The sequence below is a fragment of the Dermacentor andersoni genome, chromosome 5, assembly GCF_023375885.2.
Source record: "Dermacentor andersoni chromosome 5, qqDerAnde1_hic_scaffold, whole genome shotgun sequence".
Classification (NCBI taxonomy): Eukaryota; Metazoa; Arthropoda; class Arachnida; order Ixodida; family Ixodidae; genus Dermacentor; species Dermacentor andersoni.
In genome coordinates, this window is record NC_092818.1 from 200668229 (window position 1) to 200683024 (window position 14796).

At 48.2% G+C, this 14796-nt stretch overlaps 1 protein-coding gene across 6 annotated transcripts in view; it reads left to right on the top strand.

The window, feature by feature from the left end:
- The first annotated feature begins 1219 nt into the window (after positions 1–1219).
- The window catches only part of qless (decaprenyl diphosphate synthase subunit 1 qless), a 75251-nt gene continuing 61674 nt past the window's right edge, over positions 1220–14796 (top strand). Inside the window, exon 1 of one of the 6 annotated variants that reach the window (XM_055071543.2) lies at positions 1220–1388. In XM_055071543.2, the coding sequence (XP_054927518.2) occupies positions 1254–1388 (135 nt within the window). In that variant the 5' untranslated portion in view covers positions 1220–1253. Of the gene's footprint in view, positions 1389–1452; positions 1688–14796 lie in introns of those variants that run through there. The other 5 variants (XM_055071546.2, XM_055071544.2, XM_050180079.3 and 2 more) reach the window with 5 other exon arrangements.

Here is a 14796-nt window from a genome sequence, read left to right on the forward strand (position 1 = left end):
ATCTTTTCCACTTCGCTTAGTGCCCCTTCGGCATCCCCCCCCCCTTTCTTTTTCTGTTAGGCATGTGTTGCACATACGACTTTCATGTCTATTTTTATATAGTCATTTTTATTTCAGCAGCGCTCTTTTGCTACACTGCAGATTTCTTTATGTAAACCCGTTATGGGCAACTGACGATTTGTCATTCTGTCATTTTTTCCCCTTGCATTTCTTTTTAAATTTTATGTTCATCCTGTGTTGGCTTGCTTATGTTTTGATCTGTTCTACCGCTATGTATGAAAAGTGTTGAAATGTATTCTCGCGTAACCACACCTGCTTCATCTACTTGACCTCAGTATGTAATAAATAAATAAATAAATAAATAAATAAATAAATAAATAAATAAATAAATAAATAAGTTTTTTTAATATTTCGTGAACACCAGAAAGCTCCATATAGCAGTACTATTCCCTGCTTTATACAAGCAAAACGCTTATGAAAACAGCAGCAAGGACATTTTACTTCAATAATGTTAAAAGGCCCTTCATTTATGAAGTAAGCGTGATTATATTACGCGCTGTTGCTGATGAGTTGCAACTCCGGTGACAAATATACAACAGAAGAAAAAACTAAGAAAAAAGGAATGACGTGGTACTCATTAGCAGCACTCACACAAAAGTGATCATCGTATTCCCTGCAAGACCGCCGCCTTATAATGCAAGTAGTACATCTCTTCGCCTTTTATCAGATAGGCGCACATCGAAAATAACACACATCTAGGCCAACGCTTTATTTCTGTCGCCACAGTTAGAAACGAAACCGAAATCATCAACATATGTCAGCGTTCTCACTTTTCTGGTCCCATCGCTCTGCTCAACTTACGAAGTTTAATTCCCACGACGTTAGCTGCCGCTGGGTTTCATTAAGAGGAAGCGGTTATCCTGGAATGTGTGTCAGACGTGGCCTCACGGAAGGCGGTAAACGAGAGGCCTCGGCAAAGGCAGGTCGTTCGAAGCAAGAAGCACCGTACGGGTGCCTATCCGTTTTATTTCACATGACACGCGACGGCCCAACGAGCGCGCCCACTTTTACTCGTTCAGAAATCAGGAACAGGAAAAAGCGGGCTTCAAAAACGGCGACGCGCGCGCCGTCCCAGCCAGCCAAGCGCGCCAAGTGCTTCCTGTAGAGCCCGCGAGATGGCGGAGGCTTTCAGCGCAGCGCGCGAGTAGAGAGGGCAGCCGATACTTTGCCATGCCAGTCCTCGCAAAGCCGCTATGGCTGCAGGGTCAGCTCGAAAGTTAACTGCGTTTGTGGACAAGCTCGGCAATTGTACTAAGTGTTTGCGACTGCCAAGACTGAGTTCACACAGCGTGCGGTGGCAACATGCGTCGTGGTTTGCTCTCCGGCAGGTAGGAGTGCTACGCCGGGAGGCTTTCCATCGTCCTTTCTTGCACATGTACCGAACCAGCGGGCTAGGCCTACCTTTCGACGTCGTCTGCTCTTATGGTTTCACCCTCTGGTGCTTCGATCAGCCGCGTTCACTGTGCATGTGACTTATGTCTGTTCATCGCGGCCCCCTAAACCTGTTCGTGCAACACTCAAGTAAGTCTCCAGCAACTGTAACGCTTTTCTTGGAGAGCCATACACGAGAATGGAAGCGAGCTGGATATCACGAAGTGATGCGGATGCGCCTAGCAGGTTAATTCATGTAAGTAGGGCTGCGTGTCTGCCCCGACCGCAGCGTAGTTTGGTGTCCTAGGGACTCCCTGACGCCTGACCTTGCGTCTGAAGCAACGCAGACAGCTCCCATTTCAAGATATTCGGCGTAAGCCACGCTGAGCCAATCCACATTAAGCCTAGGCTTTACATGCGGTGATTCTTCCCGTTGTGAACTTGAACTTGTTCACGGATCGCTGCCACGACGATGGCCCAGCAAAGGAGAGAAACAAAATATTGAGAGACCACGCAACGGTCACAGAGGCTCCGTGTTGAATGCACCCGTTTCTCGTGCAACCTGCCGATCGCGGTTTGTTCAACGACACAGCCAGCTCGCCGCATCTGCCGAATGCAGGCAGTTAAGGTCACCTGCGGGCTCGCCGCGTCGTTTGTTGCCTCCGAAAGGCTGTCGACTGCTGGCTGGCCGCAATCGGGTCACCATGCAGGAAGACTGCGATCTCGGGCCCGTTTCGAGAAACGTGTCATTTGTCTCCCTTACCTCCTTGCAGCGCAACGCGCATTCAGGCTGCCCAGCACGTTAGTCCTGTGCTTGCCCGGAGGCCCACTATCAGGCTGGCCGAGCACGTGCGTCAGTTGTGCCGCTTGCCGCTGTGACGCGGCTTGTTTTTATTTTGCTCTTTTTCCTCGTTCTTTCTTTTTGTGACGCTCTTCTGGTTGCACGCGTGCTAATCTGAAACAACTCTGCCCAACGGAAGATTAAGAAGTTCCAGCTGTTTCCTTCGCGCGAAATATGTCCTGCAGATATTCTGACCTGTTTGTGATTGTACGCCAGTCGTAGTGTCGTAATATTTCTTGCAGTGCGCTGTGCAACAGCTGTGCGCGTGTCGCAGTCATTGCACCCGCGTTGTCTTCGTTGTTGCTTGCAGCCACCGTGCATGCAGCTAAACTTCACACACGCTGCTCTCAGGCCACGTGCGTGACTGAGCGGGATGGTCATGTATACATACATCGAGCGTCGTATACGGCAAAATGTTAAAGGAACTGCTCATATCAGCAAACGGTTATATCTGCGCAGCTAGCAGGTCGACGCACGTATTCTATTTGAATGGAATTTCACTTGAATAGTTTCTCAAGTTTTCCGTTGTTTCACTTCACAAGGAGATATTTTTGTCACGCAAGTTTGCTCGATCAACTCCGTAGTGCAGAATGTAAAGCTTTGGGCGCGTGTGACACAACTCAGATGCCGGTAACTGCTGCGCCGCGCACACGACCGCTGAGCATGCTTGCCGTTGGTGATAGGTGTCGAGCTCGCCATCTATTTTACGCTGAGTTTAATCGCGTTCCCTTGCGTGTATATTACAAACACGGCAGAGTAGCATGCGAGTGCCATTGCTAGCACCCCAAAGAGTGAGTTGCGCAACGTTGATTGCTCTTCTGACGATGGTTCTTTGCTTGACGCTCCCATCTTGCCGGAGCTCCTCCGTTTTACCAGAGTCCTTCAACACCTTGTTGCTGATCTCCGTTGACCTTGTATAGCTCCGTAGTCTTGGCCTTGGGTCGTTACTTTCATCCTATTGCGATATAGATAGCGGGCCTTTCGTCATAGGGCGCATCTCTTGACAATGAATGATCACCGAGGAGATCGCTTGCTAGGCAGACCGCTATTAAGCCAGGAAGACGAGCGCTGTAGCCGCTTTATGCATGTAGGTCGTGCCTTCTACATTATCAGGGCAATGGCGACTTTTGCTAGCACTGTAGCCGCTGCTATCGAACAGGCGCAGCGCAGCGCGATTATTCACGGCACCCTACCCGGACAAGCCTTCGAGAATGTGGAAGCAGTGTTCTGGGCAGTATACGCTAGTGGGCAGGAAGTTGCACTTTTTCAGCGCGGAGTACCTTGCACCTTAACCAGACATCGAGCTTTCAGGTTCACTTTTAAGTTTACTGATTCTACGAGGCAAAAAAGAAATAGAACCAAACGCAGCATTATCTAGGTAAATTTATTTATTTATTTATTTAAGATACTTAAGGCCCGAAGGCGTTACAGACAGGAGTGGGTGAACGTAAAAAAGAAATTGTGCAAGATACAAAGACTTATTCAACGTGGCGTTTCATGAATGGTGGTTTTGAAGGTGGCGGGAAGGTGGTTCCAATCTTGGCTTGTGCTAGAGATGAATGCATTGCTACAGTTTTTAGTACGTGAAGACGGCACACCAACTTTGAAACTGTGGTCAGAGCGAGATTATATATATGACGGTTGGGTGATAAGCTGTTCTTTCAACAAAGGGTTGTGGTGGTAGATTTTGTGGAAGGGCGAAAGGCGGAAGCATCTACGACGGAAAGAAAGTTCTGGCAAGTTAAGTGTTGTTTTCATTCAGTTAACGCTAGCATATTGGGAGTAGTTTGATAAGATGAAACGCGCTGCACGATTTCGAATGGCTTCTATGCCGTTCATGAGTGTAGTGTTAGCAGGGTCCCACATGGCGCATGCGTATTCTAGTTTGGAGCGAGCTGATGGTTTGCAGAGAGTTAGTTTCAGTGACGATGGTGCGGATGAGAAGTTTCGGCGCAGATAGCCCAACATGCGATTGGCATTGCTACATATAATGTCGACATGCATGTGCCACGAAAAATTGCTGGTTATGTTCAGCTGAGGTATTTGTATGATGAGACAACTGGGAGAGGGCTATTATTGAGGAAATACGTATGCATGTTAGTAGTATTGGTACGCTGTGATATGCGCATGCATTTACGTTTGCTTAAGTTAAGCTTCATAGACCACTTGTTACGCCATAACAAAACGTTATTAATGTCGTCTTGAAGTTTACGAGAATCATTGAGGTCAGTAATTTTATTATATATAACGCAGTCATCAGCAAAAAGCCTAATAATTAATACAGTTAATAAGTTAATAAAACCTAATAGTTAATAAAGTGTCGGGCTCGCCGCGTTAAGGAAAGGAAATGCGGACAAGACAGATAACGATTATTCTTGTGTAGCAAAAGGGTGTAATTTTGCTTAACACTCTTCAGCAAAATTACACCCTTTTCCCACACAATGCACCCGAAGAAATGTTTACGTCCTTTGGAGTGTATATTTGCGACACAACAATAATCCTCATCTGTCTTGCCCGCATTTCCTTTCTTGAAAACGCCGCGCTCGTTACTTTCCTGTCGGGAATGCTATGTCATGCTAATAACGCGCATGCCGTTCGTTACTGGAAAGTACCGGGCTCGCCGCGTTAAAGAAAGGAAATGCGGACAAGACAGATGACGATTATCGTTGTGTGGCAAATATACACCCCAAAGGGTGCAACTGTTTTTAGAGTGTAATCGTCAAAATTACACCCTTTTGCCACACAACTATAATTGTCATCTGCCTTGTCCGCATTTCATTTCTTTAACGCGGCGAGCCGGTACTTTCCAGTAACGAACGGCATGCGTGTTATCAGCATGACATATCATTCCCGACAGCTAGGAAAGTAGCGGGCGTGGCGTTTTCAAGAAAGGAAACGCAAGCAAGGCAGGTGACGATTATCGTTCTGTGGCAGAGATACACCCCAATATGATACACCCCAAATGATATGAAGCAAACCATACATACCTGCGCATGTGTATCGTATTGTTGCACCCTTAGACGAGTCAGTATGAGCGGCCGAACCACTTAAACAACGGCAGTTGCGATCCAGATATTACAGGCTGGTTAATTTATTGATGATTTTCGTTTTTCTCCATCATACTTACAGATTGCGCGTGCCATAAAGCATTATTACAGAAAGCTGTGCTCGCATAAGCGCTCATTTATAGGCCGTGTTGTTCTTTAGCAAAAACGCGTATGCCATCACCGTTGGCATAACTGACGGTTATTTATGCTGCTGTATACCGAATGCACCGTCTCTTGTTTCCCGTTTGACGCAGAGGTAAACAGTGCATCTCTGGAATTGACAACACGTGCAGACCCGCCCATCTGCGTAACGAATGCGACCGGCAGCCTACGTGTTGGCACAGCGCTTGCCACTTACTGTGCACGCGCCGTGCGAAGTGTGGTTGATTTCAAATCGCTAAGGCGAGAGCTGAACTATAGAAGCACTTCGTCCTAACTGCTTACGTTTCAGTTAAGGATTGCCAGTAGCGGGCGCACGAACTCCTCGGCGCCAGGCTTGACCTTAGCTCAAACTTGGCTTGAGAGGGCGTGTGCATTTCAAGTGGGCAGGCGTGCTCGACTCATTCCGAGCGCGACACACACAAGCCAAGACGCTCTCACTATCGTGTTGTCGGTTCGATGGCCGATCGCGCGGAGTTCGGTCGAACGATGGTCGGCACGCTGATTTTGTCGGTGCCGTAAGAAAGCCCATCGCAGTACAACGCATCCTCGTCGGTTACGTTGTGTATGCTTGCGTCGTTGTCGGCCTGGTATGATGGTTTCAGTGGCGCACCATACTCAATAATCCGTCACTCGTTGGCGTGAGCTTGTCGGTCTCGTATCGAGTACGCCAAGTCATGCACGCGCTGCCGGCAAGTAAGGGTCCACCCTGCAAGAAGACTTGATCAGCAACGTGATATTTTTAATTGCCGCGGAAGTGTAACGCACGAGTGTTTGATTAAATTCTCTAGCCATCAATGAAAGGCAGCAACTACATGGCTCACGGTGTAGTCCGGACCACTCGGACGAAGTCCAGGCCTCTTTATGTTTTAAAGTGGAGTCGCAGTTTACGCTGCGCACGTTTTCGGCACCGACGTCGACTACTGTGGTGCATTTTCAATGCGCTGTGCACGGCGTTCGCAGCAACGCGCGCCCCAACGTTTTCTCTTTCGAAGGACTTTCCCGGGCGCGGCCACAGCCACGACCCTTCCAGACTTATGTGAAACGGCGCGGTTTTCGCGGGGCCAAGCAGGGAGTCCCCATGAAAACCGCGCTATTCCGTTTCAAATATGTCTCACCAACTCGCCCAAACGTTTGTTTTAACCTTCCAAAACGTTTCACGACTAATCCGGGGCGCATGCGCCGTCGCGCCATGAGAAAGGCGCTGCCAGCTTCGTTCTTAACGCCTTTTATTCGCGTGCAACTCCTCGTATCCGTCACGCCACTCCCCTTGACATGCCTTTCCGTGGTCACAATCTTAAACATTCACCGATTTGTGGAACGGCGCGGTGGCGGCTAACATTCCTGTATCTGGGTGCACTTCGAGGCCGTTCACCTACCTACCCTCCCACCTGTTTGTTGTGGCGGTTTCTTAGCTTCCCTGGCCCAGCACCCTGTTCTTTCTTTCTCCTCAAAAGTTGGCCCGCGTCGGCGGTGACTCGGAGCGTGCGTGGAAGGAGCGTGGCCCAGAGAATTCCTTCACCGCGCGAACGTGCCTGGGCGTCGATCGCCGCCTCTCGCGAGCAGTAACTATCCGTGACCCTCCGCAAAACCACCACAGAAATCGCAGCGCTTTCTGTTATAGACATCGGGCAAGGAGGAATGGGCGCGCGGCGAGCCTTTCCTCTTCTCACGCTAGTGCGATTCGGCGCTGCTTGTGCTGCGGAACCATTTGGAGATGTTTTAGCTCGTAGTTTGAAATTTGTGCGATGTCCTTTCATACAAGGTCGTCAGGGAAGCCTCTCGCTGCATCGGTAACTGCAGTACGCGGAAATATCTTAGGGGCGCAAACATGCGTCGCGCATTGTCAGCCGCGGTGTGCGTGTGTGTTCTGAACTGTTTTGCGTATATCGGTTTTAATTCAACGAAGAGAACCGGTGTTTCTGTATTACCAGCATGAAATGGTAAATCTGCTCACTATCTGATCGTTTGCCGTAGGGACCAAAAATATAAAACATAAGAGCGCATACACGTGCACAGCCAACATAAGGCAACCACGACACATCTAAGCGACAGGCGCTGTCACACCGGCATCGTTCTCACGCATATCAAGTCAGGAGGCCGATGGCGCTGCTCTTGAACCGGCATGGTACCTATACGAGCTGTGTGCGTCGCCATTGCCTCATTTCCCTGTAAAGCCGTATGTGAGAAGGATCGCATAATAAGAATGCGATGGCTATTGTTGAGGACAATATTTCCATAATACGCGTGAGCGCGTCGTAGAGAACGGAACGAACACAACCGAGAAAAAAAATCGGTTGTCCTCTTGCTCGAAAAAGAAAGAGAAAACGGGCTAACGCCGTAATACGACCTCGCATAGTCACGCCGCACAACGTTTATAAATCTATAAACGTTGATGCAATATGCTTGGACCATGCTCTGTATAGAACAAAGATATCTGTAATCCAGCACCTACCACTGCTTGGGACGCTCGCGCAGTTCGTATACGGTCGCTTTGCTGGACAAGCTTAATTCACACTGTAAGCTACGCTGTTTTTACTAACCAAAACTATTTTATTCATGGGTGGAAACCTCATATCCCGGTCACGGCGGCCGCATTTCGATGGGGGCGAAGTGCGAAAACACCCGTGTACTTAGATTTAGGTGCACGTTAAAGAACACCAGGTGGTCGAAATTTCCGGAGTCCCCTACTACGGCGTGCCTCATAATCAGAAAGTGGTTTTGGCACGTAAAACCCCATAATTAAAAAGAAATCCTCATCCACTGAACCAAGTAGTCACGCAATGTAATCTGCAGCTAACAGTTTGAACGCTTGTCAAAGTATAACAGCACAGCTCCTATCGTAGCAGAACGGCACCCAAGCTGTTAGGATCGTCGCTTGTTTCATTGCTCCTAAACCGCAGCTTAGAACTGGATGATAATACTGCAATAAGGTCACATTAGTGAATTGAGCATTCAGAAATACACAATTGATCTCTGAGGCTGATTGTAGACTCAAACATGCGCGCACACATCGCGCTGCGTCCGCCTCAACGCCAGCAGCAAGTGCGGCCATACCGACTTAAACCACTTCAGTACGTCTCGCAGAACCGTTTACAGCGCAGAAGACGCCACGTCATACTAACAGACCGCGCGAAAACAAGCACCAGAAACTACGGCCGAGCGTGTACCTGACATGCAAGACGGAGAGCTATGACGGACAGCGGCATTTTAGGCTCTGCGTTCGCTGGCACTGTAAAATTTGTTATTTTCAAAGTTTGTACGGTGACGTACGGTTAGCAAGATGACCAGGTGGGAGAGCCCGTGTATGGTCACGCGCTTCGTTGCAGAGCGACAAGACTGAGGCGAGGAGCACACGTCGGGCGCTGCAGTACGTTGGCCGATCGAACACCTGCGCTTTTTCAAAGCGAGTACCTCGGTTGCATGCTGCTGAACAAGACAGTGTCATCTCCCCGTCCGCAACCTTCCCAAATTCAACAGCTTTAAAGGTACGCTGGAATGGAACACTGAATCAGTTTAAAGCGCTCTTGCAGAACTCTACTTTTGTTTATTTCACTGTAATATATAGGTTAGAAGAGAAAAGCAAGGTCAACGCTCCCCCCCCCCCCTGTTTTTTTGTTCTTTTTTTTAATTGCGCGCGCCGGATCCCGAGCGCCTGTACATCTGCGTGGCGACACGGATTGCAATTTCCTTTTCTGCAAATTTCGGCCGTTGTGGCTAAGTAAAATTTTTTAATACTTCGTGTTGTCCCGTTAAATACGCCTAAGCATGCAATGAATAGCATTTCAGAGATTGTGCCGTAGCCTAACGCCCTTTTTAGTCGGTGCTTCATTGGTAGAACTAAGATAGCTGTACGATCATTTCAATATATTTGCTAAGATATTCACATACGCTTCATTACTCCTATACTACGAAATGCCTCCATGCCTGCTGTTATCTCCACTGCATCGACGCCTTTTTGTAATCTTATGAAAGTCATATGAAGAGGTTGGTTACTCTGCAGGTTTCTCATTTGCCCCTTGATAGCGCGGGTGTGATCCATTGTTGATTATCCATTCCTAAAGCCAGCCTGTTCTTTGTCGTTGTCCTGATTCTGCTGAAAATTACCCTAATGAAAGTTTTGTGTAATATGAAAGCAAGATAATTAGCGTATAATTATTCGTTTCTATAAAGTCTCAGTTCTTGTGGATTAATATGATCCTTCCAAGTCTCTAACACTTGAAGTCATTATGCATTGCGAAGCAAGCTTTCATACTGCCCCCATTCTTTACTGCTTCCTCAATTTTTCCGATGTTATAATTTCGAATGTCGCTTATTTTCTTTTTGTGTATCAGCTTCGACAATTCAGCACACCTAATCGCTGAAGTTAGATACTTTCATGCTCTGTCGTTTTATTAGGTACTTTTTTTTCTTGAGAGAGCTTGCTTGCATGTTGTCTTGGTACTTTGTCTCTAGCTTCGGTTACGGCTTGTGAAATTGTTCTAGTTAAGGTGTGATTAATTTTCTGTGATTGCGCTCTGCTGTCCAAAGCCGCATATTTGCTCGCGGGGACCAGCCTGAATTGATTCGATTTTCTCCTGGCCGCTCCGAGGTTGGTCTACCTGACTAATATTAATCTATCTCCAAATTGCGAGCACTTCTGGACCTCGCTAATCTGTTGCCACTTGCGCCCGCTCCTACGTAGCACACAATAGTGGAGTCGACACAATCTAGTTCGTTTATTGTTCGTGATTTTCCAGGTCCACTTTCTCTAATTGCGCTTCCGAAAGAAGGTATTCATTATTTCCGACACCTCTACCAATGTACATCCTATATTATTCCTGGAGTTGATGTCATAGTTGCCAGTTGCCTGTTTGGCATCCTGCCTTTTCGCCACGATTGTATTGAAGTCGCCCACGTTATCACTTTTCTCAGTGCTAATTCTTTGTTATCATGACTGAATCTTAAAGCGTAAGCCTGTAATGTTTTAATTTATACCTTATGTTTGACTTTCATTGTTACGATGACTACTGTCAATTTCATTAGTTCTCTAGAATTCATTAATGTTGACCGCTATGTCATTGTGAAATCTTACCCTATTTCTCTCTTGTGTCGAAGACCTCTGTAGTAGCTAGAGGACGTGTCTGTTAGCACTTTATGTGTTTCACGAGTTCTGCCAACAACATCTGTGAGCCCGGCGATATCCCAGGAAATGCGTGATAGCCCTGCCAAGCTATCCTCTACCGATAGCGTTCACGTGTTGAATATCGCCAGATTCAGTTTCCAGTGGCGCCTTTTCAGGTTCAGACCTCCGCTGTCGTCAGGTGCTTCGCAGCCGCTGGAGACATGAGGGCAAGATTCATGGGAAAGGTGGTGGCCAAATATTGCGCCAGGGAGGCGATTGCTGTTCTGGCGAGGAAATCCGCTTATGTTGTGGGTTCGGCTCCCACAGGTGGCACTGGTCCACTTTCTGTTCCTTTTTATTTTCTACGTTTAAATTTCAACCACAGCTGATTTCCCCGATGCTTTCCTTGGATTCGCTGTCTATTGGCCTCATATGATCATGATTATACACACACACACACACACACACACACACACACACACACACACACACACACACACACACACACACGCGCCCACACGTCGACAGTGCAGTGGTCTTAAAGCCGTCAAACTGTAATTTCAAGTATAAACTCCATGCAAGCGATCTTGCGCGCGACAAGCGACGCGATGAAGATGGCTGTCGCGTTCGCTCGTCGCCTACAAGTCGCACCTCATGCGAGCGATGACTTCGAGCGACGTCTTCCCAGTGTTGCCGATATGAGGGCAGCAATATAGGCGCCGAAACTAGCATGACGCGTGGTTTATTAACTTAAGTTGATGTGTTTCACTGTAAAAAGCAGCATAAAATATTTCTGAAAGTCTTGCAGTAGGTTCTTATCCTTGCACGTATAAAAATTCAATCGTTTGCTCATTCCGTGCGACAATCGGAAGTACTTGAGTTATGTACATCCAGTTCCGGCTTCGCGCTATAGGCTAGTCGCTCATAGCACTTCGGGGCGACGAATTATAGATTTGCAGAACCGAGCGATCGCGCGACAAGACCAAGCGATCTGTTCACGCGACGGCCCGATCCGTCGCTTCACTCTCGGAGAGCGGTGTGAATGCGGCGCAAACCAAATGCCGGAAGTGTGTCGGCACGGTCCGGTCGATTTCGGCGTTGCAGCCTTGCCGAGGAGCCGCGGCTTAGACCCGGACGGTTGTGGCTGCGAGTCCGAAAGTACTCGTCCGCTTCGAAGTGCCGCGGACGTAGGCGGATCGAGGTCTTCCCATGTATCTGTCTCGCGACCGCGCCATTGTAAGTAAGAGAACAGAAACAGCCGTTCAATGGGTCGGCTATTCTATTCTGAGCGCCTCTTCGGTCATTGAGTATAGAAACCCGATGCTCTTTCTCTACTCCACGCCATTATGCCTGAAAAGTGTGCAATCATTGCCTTCTTCAGGTACTAACATATACGGTATATGTGGCACACACTTGGAGGTTAACGAAGAAGCTAAAGACGTGGCTACGAGCGATGGAACGCAAAATAATATAACGTTCAAAATGTGCAGCCTACGTTCTTGCTGATTGAGAAGAAATGGCGTTGGGCAGGCCATGTATAATGCGTAGGGCAGATAAAACCGGTTGTCAGTTAAGAGCCCAAGGCTGCAGAGAGAGCGATAAATAAGGAAAATTTACGTGCGTATAGATGCAGTCGGTTGACGCAAGGCATCGGCAGTTGGCGATCATTTTCATTCTGTATGCAATGGACAGAGTAAAGTGATGGTGGCACCAAGTGGTTAATCTCCTTTCCCTGGGGGGAGGTTAGGAGGTGGACCTACCGCAGCACTGCGTCGAATACCGCGGCATCCTCGCCACGCTCGACCACAAGTACCTGCAAGTGTACGCCTTTCAGGGCTCCAATGTTGGGACTCGTCGAATGTGTTAAAGGCCCGTCCGTGATGATTGGCGGCTAACTTGCCGCCGGGCCTTTTTTATCTCAAAGAGGTCATGCTCCATAGATACTTGCAATACATATATCTTTTATGTTTTAAAAGCGCATACTGAATTTCTCGCTGTGTCCCCTCGTTGTCGTACTTAGCGTTAAGGACGCCCGACAGGAAATGCGACCGCCCGGATCGCGCCACAGAGCGGCCTCGAAAGCTTGCCGCTGGTGGCGCGTAGCTCTTTCTGCACGGCGTCTTCCGAACAACGGCGTGCGCCGGAGCGCTTCCCGTTCGTGTGGACGGCCGCGTTTCGTGCCGGCCGCACAGCCTCGCGGTGAGGCCCTCGGAAGCCGGGTGGTTTTCGCGCGTTCCGGTTGTGCGCGTCAACGCGCTTCCCGACCCAGAGGGAGCCAAGTAGGGCATTCCTTATTTGGCACACTTCGCGCCCACGATCGCTGCTCTTCGTGCAAGCGAAGCAGTGCTGCTCTCAGGAGCGGCCGTCGCAATAATCGGGCGAAGTCTGTTCACGTGAATGTTCATTCGGGTTAACCCACGGCACGGCGATTCGGTGTTCTGGCTGCCGCCATGTCGGGGGCGCCGCTGTCCGCGTGTCTCTAGCGGCGACCACGATCATTTCGTCTGCGACGTCACGCGTAATACCGGCAGATCAACCGCTTCCGGCGGCGCTGCGATAACACCGGTCAACGCCCTCCGTGGCGTGTTTATAAACACTCGCTTGCGAAGACAGAGGGCGCTGTGACGCATAGTGAAAAAGCGCTGTGACGCATAGTGAAAAAAGAAAAAGCACCTACAGGTATAGGCGCTGAACCGTACTCACCGCAAGGCAAGCGAAAAAACGGTGCCTATTTCCTTTCCTCTGAAGCACTAGTGTGTGTGTGTGCGTGTGCGTGTGTGTGTGTGTGTGTGTGTGTGTGTGTGTGTGTGTGTGTGTGTGTGTGTGTGAGAGAGAGAGAGAAAGGGGTAGCAGCTACTTAATATATATTCTCTGACGAGGAACATTTAAAAGGCTTGCCTTTAAGAGGAAGCTTTAGCTCGAGAGCTCTTGTCTATAAATACATGAGAACGGAGACATCGTGTTTCTCGGCAACCACGACACCGATTTTGATGACTCCTGTAGCATTTAAAAGAACAACAAAATCTAATCACAGTAGGACGCGGATATTTTATCTAGGCCGTCGATATTTTTACATAAATTAAGTATTGTCAAACTGAAAAAAGATGACTGACTCGGCACTGAAAAATAAGTCATAATTCTAAACTGGACTTAAAACCGGTCAGTGTTGATACATTATGCATTGCTCTGAAATGTACCTGTGTGATTAAGACTTTTGCAACACCCTCGCAAACATCGTGAAATTTCATGTAAGCTCTAAATTCGTCAAATTTATTCGCTTTAGATGCCCTAACAGATGCAATGTGTACAGAGCTGCGATATCTGTTTTTGATGCAGAGTTAGGGATTTGTAAACGTCGGGAATAATTTTTTTGAACTTACTGATTTTTGGAAATGTTTGTAGAGAATGAGGTCTTAAATCAAAATTTGCTACAATTGCTGGAGGAACTTTCTCTCTCGTGGTGTTGGGCTGCTAAGCACAAGGTCGCGGGATGGAATCCCGGCCACGGCGGCCGCATTTCGATGGGGGCGGAATGCGAAAACACCCGCGGTACTTAAATTTAGATTCACGTTAGGTGCATCTAAATGCACATTAGGTTTAGTGCACGTTAGGTGACCTCAGGTGGTCCACATTTCCGGAGTCCCGCACTACGCCGTCCCTCATAATCAGATCGTGTTGTTGGCACGTAAAACCCCATTTTTTTTTTTTTTACTTTCTCTCTCCAATGAAACAAATTTCATTCAAATCGGTTCAACGATAGTCTCACAAAAGCATTCCTGCGTTTTACATTTGCTTACATAGGAGTTGGCCCCGAGCTAGACCTTCCTGTGAAGTATTACTATATAGCATATTGTATTTAAAGTAAACAGTTGCCCTAATTGCAATGATTACGCCCATAAGGCCAGACGCACTGACGCCGCATATCTGTGACGCAGTTGTGAGGAGCTGTGACGCAAACGAATGACGCGCTGCTCACGCTAGGTGGCAGTTTGAGCACTTTGGTATTAGGGAGTCTCTACATGCAAGAGGTGAATAAAGAAGCGCGAACTGGAAATAGACATCAGACGTGTGTCACGTTTACGTATATAACCTGCTTTGTGTGTGTTCGCGCCTTCTTTCATTAACACCGACGACTTCAGGCGGTGGCGCGACCATTTGCGACTACCGACCGATGCTCACGCCGGCAAGTGCGACCGGCCAGTCGCCATCTGCTC